At 40.6% G+C, this 25,385-nt stretch overlaps 1 protein-coding gene across 3 annotated transcripts in view; it reads right to left on the bottom strand.

Annotated features, from left to right (window-relative positions):
• Nucleotides 1-25,385, bottom strand: part of SSBP4 (single stranded DNA binding protein 4) — a 1,807,268-nt gene that overhangs the window by 84,420 nt on the left and 1,697,463 nt on the right. For all 3 annotated transcript variants that reach the window (XM_044053843.1, XM_044053842.1, XM_044053844.1), the window contains 3 exons: nucleotides 23,589-23,624; nucleotides 19,840-19,894; nucleotides 7,999-8,069 (listed from right to left, as the gene is read on the bottom strand). In XM_044053843.1, coding sequence (XP_043909778.1) covers nucleotides 7,999-8,069; nucleotides 19,840-19,894; nucleotides 23,589-23,624 — 162 coding nt within the window. The remainder of the gene's footprint in view (nucleotides 1-7,998; nucleotides 8,070-19,839; nucleotides 19,895-23,588; nucleotides 23,625-25,385) is intronic.

Raw genomic sequence — 25,385 nt, 5'->3', positions numbered from 1 at the left:
AAGCGTCTCTTTGCAGAAGCAACCTGGGAACACTAATCTCTTTTACCTACTCGTAATTATACACTGGAGACTGAGACGGATGGTAACAGAATGTAAGACAGACAGAATAAAACCAAGGAATACAGGTTGAAGCTTTTTAGCACAGCGGCTTAATTTTTCCTGCCACTATTTTACTAAATCTTCAAGTTTTAAATACATATTCACCAACCATGATGCCCATTAATGAGTTACAAAAGCAGGACTGTTTAAGTCCATGGTGATGGGGTTCCCAAGAAACAAAGACTATAAAAACACCCCATAAAATACATAAAACTAAAACCATGTGGTCCTACCTGACTGTGCAACAACAAATGAGAATGAAGTTGTGTAGTGAGAAAGAATAGTTGTGTAAAATCTTACCATAACCATAGATGTCCTTCTCTTCTATGTTGCTGTATTCTTTACATATGGGGTTGTATTCCACTATCGACCCAACGTCTGGCTTGTATACAAAAGCTTCAAGCTACTGCCTGTAAGTGGGACGTCGCACATAGGCTCAGGGAATGTCAGCCATAAAAGGGACGTCTGCACGTACAATCTTCAGAATAAAGTAGCCCCATGAGGAAACTCCAAAAGGAGGCCCAAAGGACAGTCATCCAAATAAAGAGCAAGATGTAGGAGGAAGGCAGGTTGGATAGAATACTGAAACATAGAAGAGAAAGACAGCTATGGTTATGGTAAGATTTTACACAACTCTTCTATATCTTTCTGTTCAATGTCGCAGTATTCTTTACATATGGGAGAGTGCCAAAGCTGAAAAAGAACCCAGGGAGGGGGATGAAACAGAGAGAAATTAGGCAGAAACAATTTCCAGAAATCCATGCAGGATTGCTCTGGCAAAATTTGCTCTGGCCCTGGCAGTATTATTCAGCTTGTAATCTCTTGTAAAGGTATGAACAGATGATGAAGTGGCAGCTTCCAGAATAGATTGGGTATCCAAACTCTTGAAGAAAGCCTCTGAGGATGCAACAGATCTAGTGGTATGAGCTTTTACAGAAGAGGGTAATGATTTCCCATGAAACTGATAACAAAACAGAATGGCTTTAGAAATCCAGGAAAAGATAGTTTGCTTAGAAACAGGCAAACCCAGAGCCCTGGGATGAAAAGACATGAAAAATCTATCCGATTTCCTGATGGACTTAGTTTTATCAAGATAGAATCTCAGCTGTCTATGCACATCTAGGGAACACCTAATTCTCTCAGTAGGAGATTGTGGTGATTGGGAAAAAGTAGGTAGTTGGAAAGTTTGATTTAAGGAAAAATCATTGACCACTTTAGGCATAAGAGACTGATCAGTTCTCAAAGAAATCCTGTCCTTATGGAAGACTGGGAAAGGTGGTGAAAGCATTAATGCCTGGATCTCAAAAACCCTTCTGGCAGAGGTAATGGCTACCAGAAGCACTGTTTTTAACATACAACATTTCAAAGAAGCTGAGGCTGCTGGTTCAAAAATGGCCTGACTCAACTTCTCCAGGACAAAATTAAGATCCCAAGGAGTAGGAATTGGTTTCCTGTGAGGACTGATGTGAAGGACACCTTTTAAGAAAAATTTAACTGTCAGCCTGGCAACCAATGGGAGGAGTTAAAGGAAGACCAGGAAGAGCAGTGGACCTTGATAGAAGAACATGACCACTATTGAGTAACTCACACAGGTAAGATAACACCAAAGGAATATCTGCCAGGAAGGGGGTCCCTTTTTCCTTTTCAGCACCATACAGAAAATCTTGTCCATTTGGAAATGTAAGATTTCCTAGTAGTGGGTTTCCTGACCTCCTGCAAAACCCAAAGCACATCCTTAGAGAAAAGGTGCCTAAAAGGAATCAAAAGTTGATCACCCACAAGGTCAGGTGAAGAGCTAACAAGTGTTCCTGAATCAATGATCCTTGTCCTGAGTGAGTAGGTCCATCCGGTGAGGTAATCTGTAGTGATGGCCCTTGGCTAATTGCAGAAGATGAAGGAACCAATGCTGTTTTGGCCAAAAGGGAGTCACTAACAAGATTTTGGTTTCTCCTGTAAAAGTTTCAACAGGAATTTCTGAATCAAAGGGAAGAGGGGAATACATAAAGAAACATCCCCTTCCATGAAAATGATAGGGTGTCCACCCTTCCAAGGCTGAGGGTTAGGGACTCTGGCACAGAAAAGAGGAAATTGTCTGTTCTGAGGGGAGGCAAATAAATCCATGTCTGGAGTACTCCACTAGTGAACAAGATCCAGGAACACATCCCTGTGAAGCATCCACTCATGGTATGGTGTCATGGATCTGCTCAATGTGTCTGCCACTGAGTTTTGAGAAGAGGGAAGGTACACTGCATGCAGTGAGACTTTGTAGTGAATAGCCAACTCCCACCCTTTGATTGCTAGGCAACAAAGAAGATGAGATTTTGTACCCTCCTGCTTATGTACCAAAGGACTGTAGTACTGTCTGTGAGAATATTGAGGAGTCCTGGTAGAAGCAGAGGATGCAATGCCTGTAAGGCTAGAGTCAAAGCCCTCATTTCCCTGACATTTATGTGCTCTCTCCTCTGAACAGGTGAGACATTGTCCCTGAACCTTTATGGAAGTGAAGATTGCTTCCCAAACTAAACTTCAGTCATCTGTATAAAGTTCCTGTACTAGTTGAGGGATTTGAAGAGGTAAACCAGGATTCTGACTGAGTTGCTGCATCCACCACCCCAGCTCTTTTTTAAAGCATGGAAGAAGAGGAATGACAGTCTGCAAGGGATGAGCATGCTGGGACCAGACAGTTTTCAGAAACCACTGGAACTTCCTCATGTGAAGTTTTGCAAACGGCAACATGGGGATTGCAGAGGCCATGAACCCAAGAATTCTGAGGAACTCCCTGGCAGTGATGGAAGGAAGAGGTAGAAGAGATGTCATGAACTCTGAGAAAGAGCTTTCTCTGAAGGAAGAAATGCCATCGTCAAATCTGTTCTGAACCTGTCTGAGCCTGCACCCCAGAAAAATGAAAGAGTAGATTTTTTGAAATTCATTGGAACTCCAAGCCTTGTAGAAAGGGAATAGCTAAATCCAGGTGTTGGAGCAGAAGATCTGGACTGCTAGGCAGAAAAAGCAGGTTGTCCAGGTAAGGGTAAACTTGAAGACCTTTCAGTCTTAAGAAAGCAATAGCTGGGGCTAGACACTTTGTGAAAACCCTTGGAGCAGTAGAAAGACCAAAAGGGAAGACAGAGAACTGAAAGTGCCAAGGACCCACAGAGAAACATTAAAAATTACCTGAAGGGAGGGTGAATAGGGATATGTAGGTAAGCATCCTTTAGATCCAGTGAAGCTAAGAAGGCTTGAGGAGGCACAAGAGGGAGAAGAGACTGTAGGGCCAGCATCCTGAAAGAAGACACAACCAGGAAGGTATTCAACTTTGAGAGATCCAGAATGGGTCTCTAAGGACCCTCTTTTCTTGGAACCAGGGACATCCTGGAATAAAATCCCCTGCCTTGCTGATCTGAAGGGACTGGTTGAATGCTGCCTTCTAGAGAAAGCTGAGGAAACAGATGTAGTTGGTCTGACGGTGGCTGAGGAATACTCTGAAGGGAGAGGGGGGAGACTTCCAAGTCATGAAATAGCCGTCTTGAATAATGGACATCACCAAGGAGTCCTGAGTGATCTCCATCCTGGCTGAAAGGGAAAGAAAAGGTGAAGAGACAGAGGGGTATGACTTGAAAGTTGGGGGTGGATGTCACAGAGAGTCTGGTCTGGACTGAAAGGGCTGCTGAGGGGAAGGAGAAGAAGTAACAGTTTTTGACTGAGGCAGTCTCCTAACAGATTTATGTGGCCTAGAACCTGACGGAGCTGAAGAAGAGGAAGACCTGAAAGGTTTTCTAAAAAAAGGAGTTTTAGCAGGGAAGTTCCTATGAAATTTAGGAACTGGAGCAACTAGCAAGTGCTTTAAATCCTGGAGCTCCTTGCCTTTTTCTTTGTGAATCTTAAAGAGTTCTGCAGCAGCTTTTCCAAACAGAGCAGAATTATCCAATGGAGCATCAAGCAGTTTTGCCCTGATTTTATCTGGAAGAGCCTGTAGACGCAGCCAAGAGCATCCCCCAAGAACAGAAGCAGAAGTCGCAGACCTGGAGGAAGCTTCTACGGCATCATAGCTGCATTTAATGGAATTCCTAGAAACCCATGAGGATGCAGCTAAAAGAGAAAGTGCCAGGGACTTAGCTTCTGAATCTGGCAGCTGAGACAGAGCCTGAGAAGTCTGGGAGAGCAAAGCTAGAGAATACCCATACATACGAGTCTGCTAATTAATGGCCATGATTTCAAGAGTTGAAGAAGTGTAGACCTTCTTACCTGACCTCTCAAAAATTTAATTTTCTTTGTCTGAAGGAAGTAGATTTGTAGAGGGGACAACCTGTGAGGATTTGTCATAAGTGATAGTAACTACTGCTGGCTCATCTGAAGGACATTTAAAAAGAAATTTGCAATCCTCAGGAACCTTATAGAAACAGTCAGGTATTTTAGAAGCTGGTGCCTCTGAATCTGGGGTCTTGGAAGATGAAGCAAAGGCATCAAAGAAGGCTGGAAGCACTGGAGGGACCACTGCAGGTGCAGGGGCCTCCACCTGAAACAAGTCACAGCATCTCTTTTGTTCCTCTGAAATTTGAGAAGAATCCCAATTAAAGAATCCCCTCATCTTATTGACTGTCTCCCCAAAAGAGAGATCTTCCATGGGTGAATCTCCAGCACTAGACTCTTCCTCTGGGAAGCATATTCCAAGGGGGAAGGTATCCGGGTGGAATATGCTAAGGAGTCTTCATCTGAGGAAGACCCCTCTGAGTCAGAATCCTGTGCAGGGATAGCAGAAGAAAGACTCCTGCAGACCCGACAGCAGCACAAGGGAAGAGGAGAAGGCAGGGCCAGACATACGAGAAGCCAAAGTTGGAGGCCTGAGGGCCATTCAAGGCCTTAAGACCTTGAGAGAAAACTTCCCAGCCCGACGTAGGGGTAAAAGGTACTGCAGAATATTTAGTCTTTTTGTTCTTTTTATCAGGTCTCTCTAAAGCAGGAGCAAGGCCTGACATGGGCCAAACAGCCAAAGTTTCCTGTTGCAAGGAAACTGGAGCAGTTCCCAAGTCCTCAGAAATAAGTAGCCATGGTTCCCCCAAATCGTCCAAACCAGATGTCTGCATGGCCTCGGATGTGCTCGGATCCACACTCCTGATGGCCTCCAATGTGGTTCCCGCCAAAGAGATGGATCCTACCTCCGACTGTACCACTGGATTTTCACCAACCTCAAGGGGTACCATCAGAAAGAGAAGGCACAGCCGAAGAGGATTCAGGCGTAGCTTTGCCCACCTTCCTCTTCACCTAGAGCTCAGAGGAACTCGCGGAACTCTCCATCAATTCCCTAGCCAGACATTTTCTCCTCTGATTTTCAAGACATAACTTTAAAGCAGACAGATGACTACACAAGGTTTTAGAGACGATGGCCTGACAGACACAACAGGACCAATAGTCATGGGTAGGCCCTAAACAAAACAAACAGAGCTCATGACTATCCTTATGTGGAATTTGCCTTCCACATCTACACTTGCCCTTTCTGGATGACATTAACAATAACAAAAGGCATAAGCAAGCAAATAAATCCCCAACGGGGTACTTATCTGAAGCTGAGGAACTAAACACAGATTCTAATGGCAGACCAAACATATGAGTCAACCTTTCCGAATGGTGGCGAAAAAAATCGGAGGACTGTACGTGCGAACGTCCCTTTTATGGCTGACATTCCCTTTGCCTACGTGTGATGTCCTACATACAGGCAGTAGCCTGAAGCTTTTACATACAAGCCGGACATCAGGTTGATAGCGGAATACAACCCCATATATAAAGAATACTGTAACACTGAATAAAAGGACATCAAAATCTACTGGTCAACCTGGAAACTTAGAGATTACCATTCTTATTCTGGCTGTCTGCTTTATCTGTTTACTATAAGGAATACAGTCCAAATTGATTTTGTAGACAACGTATAGCCCATCCAATACAGCATTGTTCTTTTCTTCTGTGACAAGTTAACAACATATCAGATGAGTAGAGTCCCTTTTTGCTACCATACAAGGGCCCTTTTTCAATAACAGCCCTGGTGTTTTTCTAAGTTTGAAATTGATACAATATAAGACTTCATATTACGATCCGGTCTGCAATCCTAAGAAACTAGTGATGCATGGACCATTGTAATTATTCTCCAAAGTCTGATAAAAAGGCTGGCTTGTTAAGCACCTTTCTGACATCAGAAAGGTTCTTAACAAGCTTTTGTTAAGCACCTCCTGACTATTGTTTGGTAGTGGTCAGCAGCTACTGAAACAAGGTAGGAATCCTACACAGCTTTCTCTCTCTCTCTCTCTCCAATACTCAGGAGTCTCTGCCAGACTATCATTTCTTAAGACAGTTTTGAGTCTATCCTTAAGTGGATGTCAGAAAAATATCTGAAGTTCACTCCATAACAAACTGAAGCAATCTGGTTTAGGCCATTACTTGTTGGACAAAGTTTCATTCTCCAAGTATAAAATGGATCTGCTCTAGCTTACCAACCCATTCTTACCACAACCTGCATTTCATAGACCAGCTTTATACCATCCAGTATACCATCATGGCATATGATATGAAAAGGAGCAAGAAAACAAATTTAGCTGCACTGAATCCTCTAATATAGGGGCTCCAGCTCCACAACTAATCACTAAATATAATAGCTCCAAGGTCACACCACCTTGGACAAAAAGCAAATGTAGCTTGTCCTTTTCCTCCAGGTGGTTATGACCTCAAAGTACTATATTTAGAGAATGTAAAGGCAGTGCAGCTCCCTTATTGAGGAGTGCACAGAAGGCACAATTTTCTATGAAACACTACTTACATTTGTTTTGTTTACATTTCTGCGATGATAGTCTCAGGAGCTGGACAGTGTACACTGTATGTCCAGCTTTGGGAAATTGTATAATGGGAAATTACAGAAGTCCTTATTAGATACAGGAAAACAGACTGGAATTTGTATCACAGGAACATGAATTGAGATAAATTCCTGATGACAGACTCGCACTAAAAGACCAGGTGCCTGCTGTCATCAAAACATCATATTTCTATATTTTAAGAACACTGCCTGGATCTGGAACCTTACTGCATCAGCATATCTTACTATGATGAGGCATGCATTCCTGTCTGACCATTGCAATACCCCTCACCTTGGGCTATCAGACAGCGATCTGATGCAACAGCAGCAGATGCAAAATTCCACAATGTTCCAGACATGCAATATTATTGTATATTAGGCCCTACATGATCTGGGAGAGAACTGGTGGTTTCTACTCTCCGGTCAGGTCCCTCAGGAGATCAGGTAAGTGGTTTTGGACTGTACAGAGATTCTGTCCTGAAACATCTTGCAAAATGTCCTCTTGAACTGGCTACCTTCCCTGATTCAGGTGTGTGATTTGTAAGTCTCTTCTAGAAGGTCCTTAAAGTTTCGTCTTTTATTGCAGGACCACCAAGGAGCTTTGTTTAAGCTTTAACATTTGCTAATTAATTTTAAAAACACTTACTTATAAACTTGTTTTACCACTTATGTTATAATTCTGCCACATCAGTCTACTTTTGTTTCTAACTTACCAAATGCTTAGTACTTAAAGCATGTAAATAATCCAAATAAATTTTTAAAATAAACAAATTCGTAATGGTTGGATGTTATAACATCTATGACTGGAAAAATTTCCAGCAGTATTTCCCCTGAGGAAGGGTACTTATTTAAGGAGGTGCTGCTTCTTCGTTGAGCCAATCTGTAAAACAAAATGTTGCTGCTGTAACTCTTGTTATTTTCTGTTTACATTTGTGGTTTCTTTACTGGCATGCACCTCCACGGTTTAAGTACCTTTTATCTGCTCTATGAACTTACTGATTGATCTCTGTGGACTGCTGCTCACTGAACCATACAAAAAGCTTGACAAAATGGCAAACACTTACATTCGGCCTGTTTCCTCCTGGTCCTATTGGGTTCATCATCGTGTACATATTTTCACTGGAGTTTGTAGAATCTAAAAACAACAGCAACAAACAAAAAACAGTTAAAATAAACATACCTTCTGGTAAACCAATAAAGTTTTGTATAAACCTTGATGCATGCTGTAATGAGGACTGTATACAATGTGCACACCATGTCTAATTGTAGTATTTCTATATCCTTTTCATAACAAAAAAAAAAATCTGGGGCCAAAGTATTAATTTGACTGCTACAAAAGTAAAAGAATGTGGGAAAGTGCTATAACAGGGCCAATAAACATAAGAACACACGCATGCACACACATGCATGCCACACACACGCGCACACACACACACGCACGCACGCACACTACTGAGACTATATTGTTATTCTTCTACCGTCTACCAAAAGGTCAAGCATTACTACAAGTTGGTTAGTAGGGTCAAAATAGTCCAGTCTGCTGTAAATCCCAATAACCTGGCTCTGAGTGAAACTCATTATCAAAATTCAGCTACTGGTACGGCTGATACCCAGAAACTAAGACACCATGAACAAAATCTTTTTTACTGGGAAGAACTGGCTATGCACACTGTGTTTTTGACGAAGTTTTATACCTTGGTTGTATATAATTACATCTGTCTATACGTAATAACTCAACGAGCAGAGCAGATGTCTCAAGAGTGGTGACCCAGTTAGACATTATTCAAAACGGTAAAAAAACACAGTTAAATAACAGTACACGAAGTAAAATGTAATCATTATGTTTCATCTCCCAGGCCCCTGTTTGTAAATGTTTCACCTCCCAAGACCCTGCTTACAATTATGTAGGGTACCAGAACTTGTCAGAGATTTCAGATGCATGGCTAGGCTTAAAAAGGTCCTTGTGGTTGTTATCCTAGTACACACCTAGGAACATAGTAACACAAAACTTACAAATACATTTACAATGCTGTTAGTACATTAAAGAACAGAAGGTGACACTCTATAAACTGTATCTAAAATTCTGTCAGAGTTCAGTTTAACATTGACAATGACAAAGAAAAAAGTTAAGTTTAACTCCGTGCTAAATAACATGGAAGTTTGAATATGGTCTTTGCATATGTCAACATGCTTCTTTTGTTTTTAAACAAGAAACACCTTTATTAAATTATCACTTACGATACAGGCAATCATACATTTATATAAATGAAAACAAGCCACACTGACATATGTTCAGTTGTAAACTTTATACATCATTTCTATCCAGTCACCGTCAGTCAAACATTACAATGCTCATTCAATTCTTGCCCTCCTTTAAACCTTGTTCCTTCTCCAAGACATTATTCTGCATGTATTGTTCCCATAATTCTCTTTTTTTTTCTATGTAATTTGCTCCTACCCTTTTCCAAAGATCCCACTTCCAGTTGTTTTATCTTTTACTATATTCAACACTTCTAGTACAGCTGGCTTAGAAGTTGATTTCCGTTTTGTAGTAATTGCTCTTTTGGCAGCCACCACAATTAAACTCAGCAAGGCCTTACCATGTCTAGGCAATTTCAACTCTAACACAGCTCAAAAAAATAATTTCCTTATTTACCCCAATTTGCTCATCCAATACTTCTTATAGAGTAGTTTGCAGGTAACTTTTAAAGTATGCCAACTCATTACCTCTTTCTTCTCCATCACATCTCCAACATTTCCAATCTCCCTGAGGAAAAATTCTTTGGAGTCTGCTTGCAGTATAAAAATACCTATGCAAACACTTCCAAGCAAACATCCTAAATCTTCTAGACTTTGTTGCATATTTGGGAGCCACACATATATAGCCTCATTGTTTGTATATGAATTGCTTATCAAGTCTCTCTTCACAATCCTTTCTCAACTCCTCTGATTGATTCCTGTTTGCTATTATGCAATATTTTATATGCCCTACTAATTATTCCTTTTTTAACAGTGGTGTTTGTTCTAGATACTACTAGAAGCTGTACCACTGCTGGTATTTTGCTTAGGGTCCCCTATTTACTTCTCTTTGCCTATACTCTGATATCAATCCTAGATATGGAAGGCAATCTCTAGCCTGCAGTCCAAATGTCTTCTTGGCTTCTTCCCATTCTATTACCTTTCCTTCTCTAATTATATACTACCAACACCTTGGTTCCTTTGCCGGTTTTTTTCCAGTAAATTCCAGCCCCTACTTGCCTATTTTCTGTACCCCTAACTGCAGCCATCCCTATCAGCAGAATCACCTTTTTCCATCCTTGTGATGGCTTAGTTCTTAGAATACTTTCTGCTACTTTATGAATATCATGTTCTGCATTGGTTATTGTTATTCTCCTTAAGGATCTGCAAACAAAATCCCAGTCACTCCTTGTTTTTTGAGCTTCCCCTCTGCTTCATCATCATCCTTTTCCACTTTGCATTATAGCTTTCTGCTTGTGCTATGTATAGGAGCCTTAACTGTGTAGCTCTGAAATACTCCCTTCAAATCAGATAATCCCAAACCATCTTGTTCTACTGGAAGGATCAACTTATCTCACTTTGACTTTTGCTGTCTTCCCCACCAAGATAAAATCCTTCAACTCTAACTGCTATCCACAACTTATCCTCTGGTTGAAACAAATATGCCTGGCCTGTGTATAAAACTAAAGATTTTAAGTCTAAAAAAAAGTATTCTAGAAATGAGAAAAAGCAGGTTGAATAAATACACTGAAAGACTTTTGTGCAGATAAGAGCCTGAGAGATTTTCAGGTATACAATCAGTGCTCTTTTGTTTGAATCTTAACATGCCAAGAATAACCTTGAAATGGCACAAAGCCAAATTAAATTAAATTAGTTAAATACTGTAAATTAATAATCTATTTGTCTGAAAGCACTCTCTCGCTGACAAAATATTTCAACTTTGAGAACAGACAACATTGTCAAATAGGTACGCTTGAGTAATGTCATTACCCATTGTTATATGATGTTGGCGTCAGAATACTTAAATAGCAAGTGTGTGTGGGGTGCAGTCTATTCATGGGAGATGCCGGGGGTTTTATCTCCTTAAAAACTCATTCTTTGACTTTAAGCATTTGTTCTTTAGACTTTAATTCAGTTTGTCTGACTTGGACTATACTGGGCTCATATTTTTGGCATTTTCTAGATAGGGCAAACAAGTCAATTGAACATCAAGTAATCATCTAATATTCACAAAAGATGAATGCCAACTCTCAAATTCTAGTTCTGCAAAGTTGGATGTGAAACAGTATTTACCATAAAGAAAAGCCATATTATACTTTTTATATCAGGGGATGTTCACAACTAGTCAACACACTGTTCTCACTGGTGAAATGGACACACTTATTCTGTGACCTCTAAATGTTCTAGTTTCAGGGCAGCTAGACATGAAGCAAAGAAGTATATGAATTACACAAACTCCTTGGTCATCTTGAGTAAGAGTAAATGAATGCTGTTCTGAGAACATATGCATATTGCCAGTGTATCACAACTTCTTTAGCTAGTGGAGTCGAACACCTATAATAATTTACTTCAATTCACTTATAAAGGAGACATCTTTAATTCACTGGTTGCCACATGGAGTTGTAGCTAAAGCAGCCTTGGCTCATGAGTGCTGTTTGGGTACCAGGAAAAGAGAGGAAGGGCTGGTTATCCTGACAAATGAGTCTCTTTCTTGGCATATGGGAAGAGTGGCATGCTTAGAGCTGGACCATGGCACATGGGAAGAGTGGCATGCTTGGAGCTGGGGTGTGGTAAATGGAAAGTGTGGCACTTACAGATGGACCCTGGTACATGGTAAGAGTAGTGTGTTTACTGATGAACCTTTTTTATGTAGGAAGAGTGGCATGCTATGTGCAGGACTTTGGTACATGGAAACAGTGGTGTGCTTAGACCTAGACAGTGGCACACAGGAACAGTAAATCCTGGACTATGGAAATGGAAAGAATGACATGCTAAGTGCTGGACAGTAGTACATATGAAGAGTGTCATGCTTATGGCTGTCCACTGGTACATGGCAGCAGCAGTGTGCTAATTGCTGGATCTTGTATATACAAACAGAAGAATGCTTAGTACTGGCCCTTGGTACATAGGAAAAAATGGCATGTTTAGAGTCGGTATTCATTACACAAGTAGTGCAGCATGCTTAGTACAAACTTCAGTAACACCTGAAGAAAAGAAGTTGTGGCAGGTGCATATCTGTGCGCGTGGTAGCAGGTGCATATCTGTGCGCGTGGTAGCAGGTGCATATCCGGGCATGTGGTAGCAGGTGCATATCCATGCACGCGGTAGCAGGTGCATAATTGTGCACGTGGTAGCAGGTGCATATCTGTGCACGTGGTAGCAGGTGCATATCTGTGCACGTGGTAGCAGGTGCATATCTGTGCACGTGGTAGCAGGTGCATATCTGTGCGCGTGGTAGCAGGTGCATATCTGTGCGTGGTAGCAGGTGCATATCTGTGCGTGGTAGCAGGTGCATATCTGTGCCGTGGTAGCAGGTGCATATCTGTGCGTGGTAGCAGGTGCATATCTGTGCACGTGGTAGCAGGTGCATATCTGTGCACGTGGTAGCAGGTGCATATCTGTGCACGTGGTAGCAGGTGCATATCTGTGCACGTGGTAGCAGGTGCATATCCACGTGTGTCCTCTTTCCTTCTAAAATCTGTAGCAGCAGTGATAACCACAAAACATTACTCTCTTCCATTGTTGTGAGCTCAAGTCCCCTTCCACAGACTCTCTGTTAAGTCTCTGCATCACAAAGAAGGGAAATATAAGTCAGCAATTCCATCCAGAATGGACTACTCTATTCTACAGACAGGTGACACTGAAGAAGAGTTCCAATGGTAGCTTCCATAATGGCAAGAAGAGGAACAAAGTACATGCGCATGCATGCGTACACAAATACATGAAAAATATAGTTTTCTAGTAGTAACGATAATACAGGGAGAAGAGTTGAGATGTACTGCTGGCTAACAAGAAAGAAGTAATGTTATTTTAATTTATTCATTTGTTAAACTGGTAAGAGTACAGGTCTAAATTAGATATTTTCAGCTGTAAACAGAAGAGGAAGGAAAATTTAAAAATCTGCTTTATTAACCTGAACAATAAATGCTCAAGTTTCATGTACTGGCTGCTGATTGCTCATTTCACGGTATACTCATGACTTGCAAGGAGTGTTATAGGGGGGCAAATCCTGTTGCACCACCCAGTGTCGCACTCCCTGCCCGCACAATAAATATAATGCCTCTGAGGAGTGTTCTTTCGAGCAGTCCATGTACTCAAGTGACTAATACTGTAATACAGAGACAAGCATTCAGGTATCAACAAATGAGCTGCAACCAGATGAGGAACAAGTAACTAAAAGATAACTAAAAATTGCACACATTTTTTGTGGGGTGGGGGGAACCCTACCCAAAGACAACCAACAAAGCAATTCGAAGATCATGGAAAATTCCATACACAGAGCAGCTAAATGTTGGGATTAAACCACAGATCATGATGCTGTGAAACTGAGTGCTTGACCTCTGAACTATCATGTTACTTGCACCATGTGTGACAGAACTATAACTACATGCTCATTTATAAGATAATTAAATAAAGTCAGGTGACCACATGGATCTGTAAAGGCACTTCATAATGGAAAGGTCTGTAGACCCATGCATTAGACTACTGCATTGCGTGGTGTGGAGCAGGAATCCACAGAAGCATCTAGGGTGAAGAAGAAAAGTTTGGATGGAACAGTAGACCCCTCCTCAACAGGTATGCCACATGCAGCCAATCAGTAAACTGTTCTGCACTGAGGTGTAGCAGTAGCGTACACCACCACCCAACCTATTTATATACTAGGTTATACCTTTGTACTATGCTTTAGATGTTACAATAAAACAATGGTGTACTAAAGTGCATCAGAACAGGGTGGCACAGGCCTTTCCCCAAAGGGATTAGTAGTAGTGTTATGCATCTAGGCAGGGCAGCAAGCAGCATGGATGCCTCACACTGCTAGGTACACTAGTTCAGTTCCTGGATGGAGGTAACTTCAGTGGGGCATTTACATATCCTTCCCATGATTATCTGTAATTTGCTGGGTTCTCCAGTGTAATAACACATCCCAAAAGGTGGTGGTGCTGCGGTAGCATTGTCGCCTCACAGTAAGACGTTGTCCTGTTTGATTCTCAGCTAAAGCGTCTTCTGTGTGGAGACATGCGTGAATGGGTGTACCTTCGTTGAAGGTTGTGCGTCAGGGCTGGCAACTTGGTACGTAAAAATCTACTGCCAATCATTAGTGGACCAGAGTTCCGCTGTGGCGACCCCTAACCGGGAAAAGTCGAAAGATACAACAGCAGCAACAACTGCCTAACTCTCGCCAAAGCTAAATGGCTCCCAGTACATCTGAGAGCCAACTCCTACCAGGATCACTAATTCACAAATGCCTTTCTCTCATGAGACATCATCCCTTCTCAGTCAAACCTTTAACCCCCCCCCCCACATATAATCTTAGGGGTATCTCTCAATCTCAACCCACCCTACTAATGCCAGAAGTTAAACATTACTGCACTGACTGTGCATTTTCCTTCTAAGCATGTAAACTATGGGACTCCATTCCTCCCTCAATTCAACACATCTAAAAGCATTCTGACATCAGACAACAGCTCAAGGAACACATCTTCACCCAAACAAAGGTCAGTTGCACTCACTCAGCCATGTTACATGAACTCTGCAGCTCTCTCACACCCCCTTATCCTTATTTCATCCTTCGTTATCCTGTCTTGTCATCCCCTCACTTACTGCCTATCATTCATCCTACTTCCGTCTTCTCTTTGCATCTCTCTCGCACTTCTTTCTACTCCTCTTCCCTCTGCATGCCTCTTGATTTTTTTTGCATATCGTTGTATATGGAAATATGTTTTGTTTGTTTCATATGTGAACATATTCACCCAGGCTATGCCAGCAAATGGTCCACTGAAATCAGTGCACTACCTTGGTAAACAAATACAAACAAACAAACTGGTTAACACCCAAACTGCTTTTAAATCTGCCATTCAGAATGCTTCTCAGCTATCATACAACTGTCTCACAGTCGACCAAAGAGCATACAGGGTGTTTAAATGTTCTGAGTCATTCATTCTATGCACCATGTTTTGGAAATAGTGCAGTTCATATGTATATTTAGGGTCTATATTAGAAACTCGAAAGCTGACTTTCACGAATACATTTTCATCGACACATAAATGTCGATGTACGAAAAGAGCGAACAATGAAAATAGTGAAAGTGAGAATGCCGAACGTAAAACCCGGAAGCAACAGCACCGTACAGGTAAGGTAAACTTAAGTGAACAAACCTAAAATAAAACACTTTTCTAAATGTTTTTGCAGTGGGGAAAAAAAACCTGCACCCCCCCCACATCCCCCCTATTTAAATATACCAACTCCGAGACTGCACTACAGTGGGGAAAAGGATTTATTTCTTCATCCCCACGATCACCCTGCTGGCTGAGGAAATACGTTCGACATTGTCACTTTCGCTATGTTCGTTGTTCGCTCTTTATGTACATCGACATTTATGCGTCGATCAATATGTATTCGCGAAAGTCAGCTTCTAATATAGTCCCGTATATTTATTCATCACAAAACGCCTCTGCATTTTTGTGCCAGTAATGGGTACATCTTCAGGTTACACTGTCTACAGTACAAAAGGACACAACAGATGACACGAGGTTTTCAATCAAGGCTAGAAAATGTCTAACATTTGGAAATCCCAGACGAGCAGCAGAAGACTGGTACTAAAGTTAGATACCCCCTTAAGTAAGAAATTTGTATCGGGTTGTGACTGAAAAGGGTCAACAGACTAGTTCACCTACCTGGTAAATAAATAGCAATAAATAACCATTACAATTGCCAGCAGTAATGCGGGTGGAAGAACATCAACTGTAAACGGCAAGAAATGGAGAATTTATTTTACTTGCATTTGTAGACTGGGATAATCTGACTGGATAACTCCTTTTCAGTAGTGACACAGGCTGAAAAGCTCCACAAGCTAGGGGACGCTAGATTATGCCACTATTTTCACAGACAGCAAGTCATTTTGAAAATTCTTTCCTTGAATCTAGCAAGGGACAAACTGGCAGGACGCCTTTTGTAAACGCACATTTACCTTTCAGTATTTTAAATGTCCAAAATTAAAACACTTCAAAGAACATATTGCATGCTCTAGTATAAAAACAACCTCTATGCATCTCTCACAGTGTGCCCACTTGGTGGTCAGCATTTCAGGAGCAGATATATACATCACTGAATCCCTTACATGTAATAGTTACTTGCCATGTTAATGTACTCATTTTACACTATTTTGTGTGCCGCGAAAGATAAATAAAAAGGTGAACTGAAGATGACAAAAAGCAGGGTCTAGCAGAACAGCAAAGCTACAAAACAAATATGTCCGGCTATAAAAGATATAAAACTATTGCTGCATCAGAACTGCAGTAATTTAAAGCTCTGAGGAAAATAACTTTAATGACTACGCTTTGTCTGCAAAGTCCTTTCTTCTTCAGCACACTAAGCAAAGTGGAGCCTCACCCAATGAAAAATTTAATTTCACTTTACATATTTCCTTAACATTTTAAACAACATGATGATGATGAAATAGCCTAAAAACAAAACTTTTTAAATTTTATTTAAGCTTTTGTTGACCGAGTCAGTAGCCCCATTTTCAAAGCAGACGTACACTGACTAGTGGATCTTTGGCTGTGACATTGAGTAAATTCCCCTACTACATGCAGTGGCTATAGAACGTTTTACAGTGAGAAAATGGAAGGGGGAGGGGGGAGTCTAATGCACTACAAGCTGTAGAGACAAGCTAGACAACATGAAGTATTTTGTGTGGAGATACTTAACTGATGACTTTCCTGACACTTTAACACAGATTTTAATCAATGAACTTACAGGTGATGGCTTGGATGATTTACATTAAAGTGCACGGTAGAGGAAATACAGCCTCAAGCTGAAGTTGCCCTACTGTGGGCAGCTGCTATGGGCCATTGTTTTTTTGCTGGAGGAGACTGGTGAAATGTGAGTGAAGGACCAGGAGGTGGCAGTACAGGACTCTCCTGAGGGGGTACACAAAATAAACCTGTGTGTGAGGAAGTGGCAGCAGACCTACAGCAGACTCGGGAAGTATGGAAGAGCTACGCAGATACAGTGTAAAACTGAGAGCAGTGTTTGGCTGCAAAACTTCGGCCAACAGTAAAAACATCTACAAAAAAAGAGAAACCTATCCTTAAACATAAGGTATGGGATAAACTCATTGCACCACTAGGTTTTATAGCCTCTGAGGTTTGTTCACTGACCCTATCTGAGGGTTAAATATTTCTCTGCTACCTTCTGAAACTGTTCTGTTACCATCTAAATTTACATACTGTGCCAATTGATACAAAGTGACTTTACAGTTTTGCACTGATGTTATTTCATAAGATTTTAGGTTTTATTTTGCTAGTCTATGTCACCCTGTGTGTGATTTTAAAAATGTATGGAATTATAAATTATGGATCAGGTGCTTGGGAAATGAGGATTGCACTATCAAAAAACAATGAAAGCAAGGTGGCACATATTCAAGATGTATTTTCTACTGGTGGTACTAGGAGACATAGGCATTCATTAAGGGTAACCAAAAAGTGCTATTTTTGGGGGACAGGTGATCACTTGATTAATGGCTGTACTAAAGGATTGTATAATCAGTGTGGGCACCACAAGACAATGTACAGAAAAATGTTACAAATGTGGTGTATAAGGACATGGGTGGTACCACTCTCCTACAAATATTAATACTGATGTAGAGGTTAATGTTACAAAACAATCACATGACCTGCTTAGCAAGTCAGAAGCAGACGTTGTATCATTTCCATAAGAGAATGGACGATATGGGGGAGGGGTGGAATTAGATTGTACAGATGCAGAAAGAAATATGGGAGAAAACATGGCAGAACAAGGAGGAGGGGTTATTAAAAGCAGATCTGACATACTATAAGTGAAAGGACAACAAAGGGGATGGCATGTAAAGTAATGTTTTAACAGGAGGCAGTATACAGTACAGAAAAATGAAAGAAAAAAATAGAAGATGGAAAACTTCCAAAGGAAAAGATTAACTTTTCTGTTGTGTCTAAGTGAATAGTTTAGTAAATATGAAACAGACTTGCAGTTTTAAAATGCTGAAAAACTTTGAAGTAGGCTATTATTTTCCTGCTAAACATCAGATGTTTAACTATGTAGGGACAGCGATTTAAAAGATGGGGGTAAAGAGGTAATTTGGTCTCTGGAAAAAGATGTCTGTGCTGGCCTGGCTGCTCTCATAAATTTGGGAGATATCAGTTACAGTCTGTCAGGTGAGGAGGCCTGTAGTATGCCTTTCAGCCCTTTATGCTCAAACCTTCATGAAATACAGATTTTGTTTAGAAAAAAATTATATCAGTTTGTGCAGAAAATTTGGATAATGTTATTACTGGAGACGACTGTGATGTTGGTGTGATAAAGAGGGGATGTTACGTGCTGTAGAGAAGGTGTAACTACTTTTTGTCTTTTAATAGGTAGCACAGGACTTTGCTTACAGGAGAGGAACACAGCAGAAGAAAATTAATTTTGTGACTTATTGTAGAACACAAAATAGAAAGTGTCAAAAATGTAGGCTTTTCTGATCATTAAACAAGTTGGTCTAAAACTGGTGAAAAAGAATATGCCATTAGTATAGGTAAAGGGATAAAAAGACTGCTGAGTATTATTGCAAAGTAGCAAGCCATGGAAACAAACGTTTTAAAGAACATAGTTTATATAAAGGATTTGTAGTCTACCTGGACATAATGGTGGGTAACACATAAAAGAAAATTTAAGAAATGATATAGAGAGATAGGGAGGGTCATAACTGAGGTAAATAACTCTACAAGGGGAAAAAAATGGGTAGAATATGAATTGGCACTGGAACAGGGGGATAAGGTATGTTTTAAAAAAGAGAAGGAACTATTTGATTTGAATAAATTAATGATAAATGACTTATTGCATAAACAGTGGGAGGATGGAAGAAGATGTACCCTCTTAAACTACCAGAATAAAAACTGATGAGAACACTGATTTTGAGATTGAGAATGAGTAATTAAATAATTAAACCTTGTCAGGACACAATGAGCTATTACTGTATGTTATAAATGGGTATCTAGGAAAGATGCCAAATCATACAACCACTCTGGTGATCCTTTATACTGTTCATGTAACTAAGCTGTGGAAATCCATTCCCCAGACCTTAAATATGACAGTAAACAAAACTAAAAACCTACCTTCTTTAGCCACTTATACTACGATGGTGTACTGCAGTGTCAGCATTGGAAAAATGAATCACAATATGTGGTATGGGAATAGAACCCACAGTCTTTTAACCTTACTGCACAAAAGGTGAATGTGCTACTCTTTGAACAACTCACACTGTGTCTATGCTAGTTCGACAAACAGACCGCTCTTTCAGCTATTCATGTCTCACCTTTCTTTTCTAACTCTACAACACAGTGTTACAGGCAGAATAAAATTCACTCTGCAAAAGGCTGCCCATGACTAGCAGGAAAGTCTCAAATACCTTTTCCTTCCAAGACACAAGAACTTTCCTCTGTCAATGAGAAAGTTGTACCTTTGCTCCGAATATGACCAGCAGATTACTTTATCAAGACCAAAGAAGCATCACAGTTCGCTTCCACTAGATGGCAGTATAGCTAAACAAGCTGAAAACCTGAACCTAAACCGTGCAAGAGAAGAGGAAGGAAAAGTGAGGTCATTGTTACAGGCACATCCATACAATGAAAGGTGAAGGAAAGACTTACCTCCTGGGCTAGGCATTATGGGAGTTCCTGGTGGTCCACCTCCTCCTGGGGGACCCTGAAGATGAGATAAAGAAAACAAAATAGCTTCAGTGAATGAAGCTCACTGAAATCCTACTTTCTCAAAAGATAGCACACGTTTTAACCACTTAAATCATTTCAGATGCAGTAAGACACCTGTACTGTAGCAGCATCACAAGTACTGCTCGTGAATCATGCCTGCCCTCAGGTAGACTAGTCACACAAAGGTAATCCAATTTTACGAACAATGCCTCCGACTTTTCCATGAGGTAACTGGCTAAATTTTCTTACCTGTCCTCTTTTTGTTTTCTCAGGTAGCATCAACTTACTTGTGTGAATTTCTCTCTTGAATGAGGCTGCATTTTGGGTTGTCTTTTGGACCTGAATTTGGTGTTTCCTGATTGCTAACCAAAAGAATTGCATTCATGCCATTACTAAAGGTGGTATAACTACAGCTTAGCAGTCACTGCAGTCTGAATGACAGACTAGCTTTTAAAAGTAGCACGTAATTGAAATAGTGTGTGGTGACTGAAATTCTACAGCAGTAACACTGCACTTAACCCATCTGGATGTTGCTGTGGAACAAGCAGTGATTAATGCAATATACATGTGCATGGATTGTTTCTGGGCAGTATCAGCTTTCTAAGAATGCATTCAACAATACTTGAGAGATTTTACTTGTCAGCCTATAAAGTATCCATTACAGGAAAAACAAATTATTCACAAACATTTCCTCTCTCTCACTTTGTATTAACTTCATACCTTTGGTTGTATTTCTCTTTGCGCAACCATATCCTCCTTTCAATGCTTTAGTGCCAAGCCCCCAAAGGAGTCAAAGCACACTACCATATCAAGCCACTATCACTATCCAGTCAATCACATCTGTGTTCACCAAAATTGTAGTTCACAATGACCCAAGTAGGTCTATACTTTACAATACCCCAAAAGCAGGGGAGACAACTGTACTCAGTAAGACAGACAACTGATGCCTTTAATGATCACATCCTTGGTGTCAGTCTTCCTATACGTCCACTGTAGCACAGCTGCCAGAATGAATAATTCTCCCCCATAAGTTTCATCATTTCCCTCTCTCCCTCCTCTTTTACACTTCACAAACTTATATGAGCCTAAGAAGCAATTTTGCAAAATGTTGATCATAGTCATTTGCCAAATACTTGACTTACAACCATTCCTGATGCATTCACTCCAGGTAAAAAACACTCTATAAAGGCATTACGAGCCCAAGGCAGAGTATAATGGCAGGTGGTCACTTTTGCAGCGGACTTGTACTCCTTGTCCAGACTGTTGTCTGGCCTGCTTACTACGCAGCAGTAGTCACAGAGAAGGGGGAGTTATTAGCCATCTATCTGTAATACACAGATACACGACTGCATTCCTGGACAAGGTATAAGAATGGCTGCTGTGATCATGACAACATCTGCAGCACACATACAGAAATGCAAATTTCTGGATTTGGATTTTAAATGCCAGGCTAACGGAACTGCTTAGACAGCTCCAATCCCAGTTCTAATATTACTAGATATAAATGAGACAGTAGTCAATATGCAATGTATTTTAATGGCAGATGTATTCAAGAAGCCACAAAAAGCTTTGCAGTACAGCACCAGCAAACAAGTTACTTTCATCTTGTGACACTTTCCAGTATGCTTTGGCTTTATAATAGTTCAAGCCATTAGAATTTAAGCTGCAACATTACCTTTCATTCTAATACAAAATCCATTAGAAGACAGTCAGTCTATTTTCTGCAAAGTATTATACAAATGTGAATAAAGGAGGCCGGAATGTGGTACTTGGCAGCTGTTTGACTGAAATTACAGGTAGTATGCAGGTGACTTACTTTAATTCACTATTTTTATGTAGATACCCATAGCTTCAGCCTTTCATGAAGTCATAGCAATATATTGGTTTGTATTTTCTATGCTGCAGGGGTAATGGAAGAAGACATTTTTTCCCCTACACCTAACCTCCACCTCTGCTGTGTAGCAAAGTCTGGTTGAATGCAATCATCCACTTATCATCATCTACTGCAAAGCCACTGACTACCACCAGGTGGCAATCATGAGAAGTGCAGAATCTGTACCATGGAAGAACAGCACTTATTTTCACTGTTCCCTTCTCTAACTTCACAGTAAATCTCTTTCCCCCCAAAATGGTGACACATCCATTGCAATCCCGGGTTATTTATCCAGTGATATTCTAATTAAATAAACAAATACAAATTGCTGGCGTAATGTCCATAGCAATGACAGGTTAATGTGTACTGTACTGTCTTGTTTTATTTTTATAACTTTATATGTTAACAGTAAATAAAGTCACTATTTTCTTTAATACAAAAATCAGCAACATAAAACTAGATCCACATCTCACAGAATATGCTACTGCTGATCTCTGTGCACATACCACATCACACAGCAACATATTCTGAAACCATAATTATGTTTCCTTAAGAAAACATACCTCTTCATTCACATATAAAAAGAAATAAGAATGTATACTGCAACTAGATAAACATAATTTAGCAGAAAAGAGGGCGTGAACTATATAATAAATTATAAGCCAATCAGTTTAAAGTATGCAAATTCCTGTGGTGAAATCCTTACACGCGCACTTTATAAAGGTTCTCTTCAAGCATGAATAAGCAGGAATTACCAGAATAACTTTGTCAGTCAGTATCCAAAGTATCACATTACTTCTCAATTTTCAATGCCTACTAGCAAGAGGGTCTCAAACTTGGAAATCATGTTGGTTTTGCACCTACCTTAGAGATTACCTCCTTTTTAAAGGGTGCTCACTTTGCAGACTACAGTAATTCAAGTTAATCAATTACTCAACGTGAAACTTATCTGCAATTACTTTTTATATATCGCAAGCCTCTCTATCAGCAAGCAAACCTCCGCATGCATGCACACACACGCTCACATGCGATTACATGTATACACATAAACACACGTGCTATCCCCTGGACTTTGAGTATTACCTGAATAAAAAGAATACAAAAGGCAAAAAAAAAAAAAAAAAAAGGTGAAATAGTGAAATGGTATACAAGGCCAATTTGTTTTTATGGTTCCACAAAAAGGACCATGCTGTTTACAAAGTACTGCTAGTACATTTTTTTTGCAGTTACAGACCAAACCCAGAGAAATTTTTAAAATACATTTTTTTTTGTTTGTTTTAAGTAACTCCTTGTAAACATACAATGGAAACCAGTTTGGTAAATCGCTCCCAGTACTCACCATCCTTTGATTCCCAGTGTAATGTACTTAGCAGGATGCCTTGTGAACCCAAACTCACTGTACTACCTACACTGCACTAATTCTGCGTGTAGAGTGGTGCACTATTTAGTGTCAGGGATGCCCTCAAATTTCTAAACATGTTACTATCCCAGGTGCAATGCAGCTCCCTGCCTTTCTAAGTTATTTTATGTATTACCATGCTCTTGAGGTCCTTTTCACTCTGTTACAGAGTTCATCTTTGACTCCTATTGCAGCACAGATTTCTGTGGGTAATGAAAGGGTCTTTTCTGTTTTAATTTCCACTGTATGCACAAGCTCATTATGACTATAACCTATCCATCATCTGCTAATGTCACTGATGCTCTATAGTGTTCACTGAAAAACTACTGAGAACCATTAGCCAAAGCAGTGACGGAAATACACCCTTTATCATGTCAGTTATACAGTCAAGGCAATCATAATAAAAACACGACTTACCACATAGTTTCCTGGTGATGATGATGAATATGCTATCTGTGAAGGGAAAACAGTTTTGAATTATTTTAGTTAACAGAAAACACAGACTCTGAAGTCGTAACAGTAAGATTCTCATGGTCTAGCTTAGCTAGCCAATAATCATCCACTTTCTTTCTAGCCACTAATAAATTATTCCACTTCTCTGCCCCACAGAGCACTTCATACACCCCAGGGATCCTTCCTTTCCAAAGTACTTTAGCCTTTCTACCATTCAACTTAATTGGGGATAGGGGCTATAGTTAGGAAAGAGGCCGTAAACAATGAGGGCCAGAATTTGTTTACTGTGACAACTATCCTTCCCACAGGAAATGAGACCCAGTACTGGTCACCCTTTCCCACTCACCACAGCCAGGAGTGTCCTGGCCTGCTACCTGAACCTGGGCCATCTTGGTCACACTTGGAGCCTCAGTCCTGTCTGCCTAGGAGGTGCTGTAGACCCACTGCAAGCCATTTTTGAAGCTGCAGGAACATCTGTGGACATAGACACAGCACTGGTTCCTAACAGTTACATACATTTACATTACCATATTAATTATTAATACTGCCCTACAGTATTACAGTTTACATTGTTTTGCTCTTATCCAATAACTGAAAATAAACAATTTCAGTGGTTGAAACAGGCTACACCCTGTAATGTTTCCAGATTTTCCCCAAAAACAGGATAGAATAATTAAAGCCATTTATAATATTAATGTACTGTCAATTCCACTTATTTGTTATTCAGTTAAATGCACATAAAGTACAGATGTGTACACTTACCATAAATGTAGATGTTCAAGTGTATTCACTGTTGCAGTCATCACATTCGGGTTATCCTGCCAGGGGTAGCACTCAGTCGGCCCGAATACCAGAGGCTTAGTATTTCTGCATCAGTTGCTGTCAGGTCATCAGTGGTATAAAATCAGGCAGTCAACGCCATTACATCAGTTTTTCTTGCCCCAACCGTCAGGAGCCCCCAAATAGGGAGCTAGATTATGGTGGAACACCACCAGTAGAAAGTAAATACCAAAAATTCCCTGTAAGGAGACAGGAAGAAATAGCGAGGGATAGACAAGGGGGATGGAGAGGGGAAACCAGGACTGCAACAGTGAATACACTCAAACATCTACATTTATGGCACGTGTACACAACTGTACTATGTTCTTTGTGTTTCACCGTTGCAGTCATCACATTTGGGTTGATTCCCAAAGCTGAAGAAAAAGGTGGAGAGAGTCAAGAAGACTGGGGGCTGGCTAGGATGCCCTGCAAGACTGCGGTGGCAAAGCCTGCCCTGGATTTGGAGAAGATAGGCAGGTGGTAATGCTTGCTGAAGGTATGAACAAAAGTCCATGTTGCAGCCTTCAGGATGTCCCTGGTGGGGACCCCTCTGAGAAAAGCTGCAGAGGTGGTGGTTGCCCTGGTGGAATGTGTCCTGACCCCCTTTGGGGTGGTTTTCCATGCTGTTTGCAGCAGAAATGGATGCAGTGTGCTATCCATTTGGAGATTTTGTTTGGATATGGCCTTGCCCTCTGCCCCTGCTGTCTAGCAAATGGTTAGTCTGTATAAAAGATTTAGTTCTATCCAGATAGAATCTGAGCTGTCTGTGCACATCTAGAGAGTGCAAAATCCTTTCTCTCTTGTTTTGTAGGTTAGGGGAAAAAGGTGGGAAAATGAATCAATTTGGTTGAGAGCCCCACTGGACACCACTTTTGGCATGAAGGATGGGTTAGTCCTGAAGGAAACCTTGTCAGTATGGAAAATGATGAAGGGCTCTACAGC

Source organism: Protopterus annectens, chromosome 13.part0 (genome assembly GCF_019279795.1).
Source record: "Protopterus annectens isolate FY-2018-M chromosome 13.part0, PAN1.0, whole genome shotgun sequence".
In the NCBI taxonomy this organism is placed as follows: Eukaryota; Metazoa; Chordata; order Ceratodontiformes; family Protopteridae; genus Protopterus; species Protopterus annectens.
This window is presented reverse-complemented; position numbering and strand designations above follow the sequence as displayed.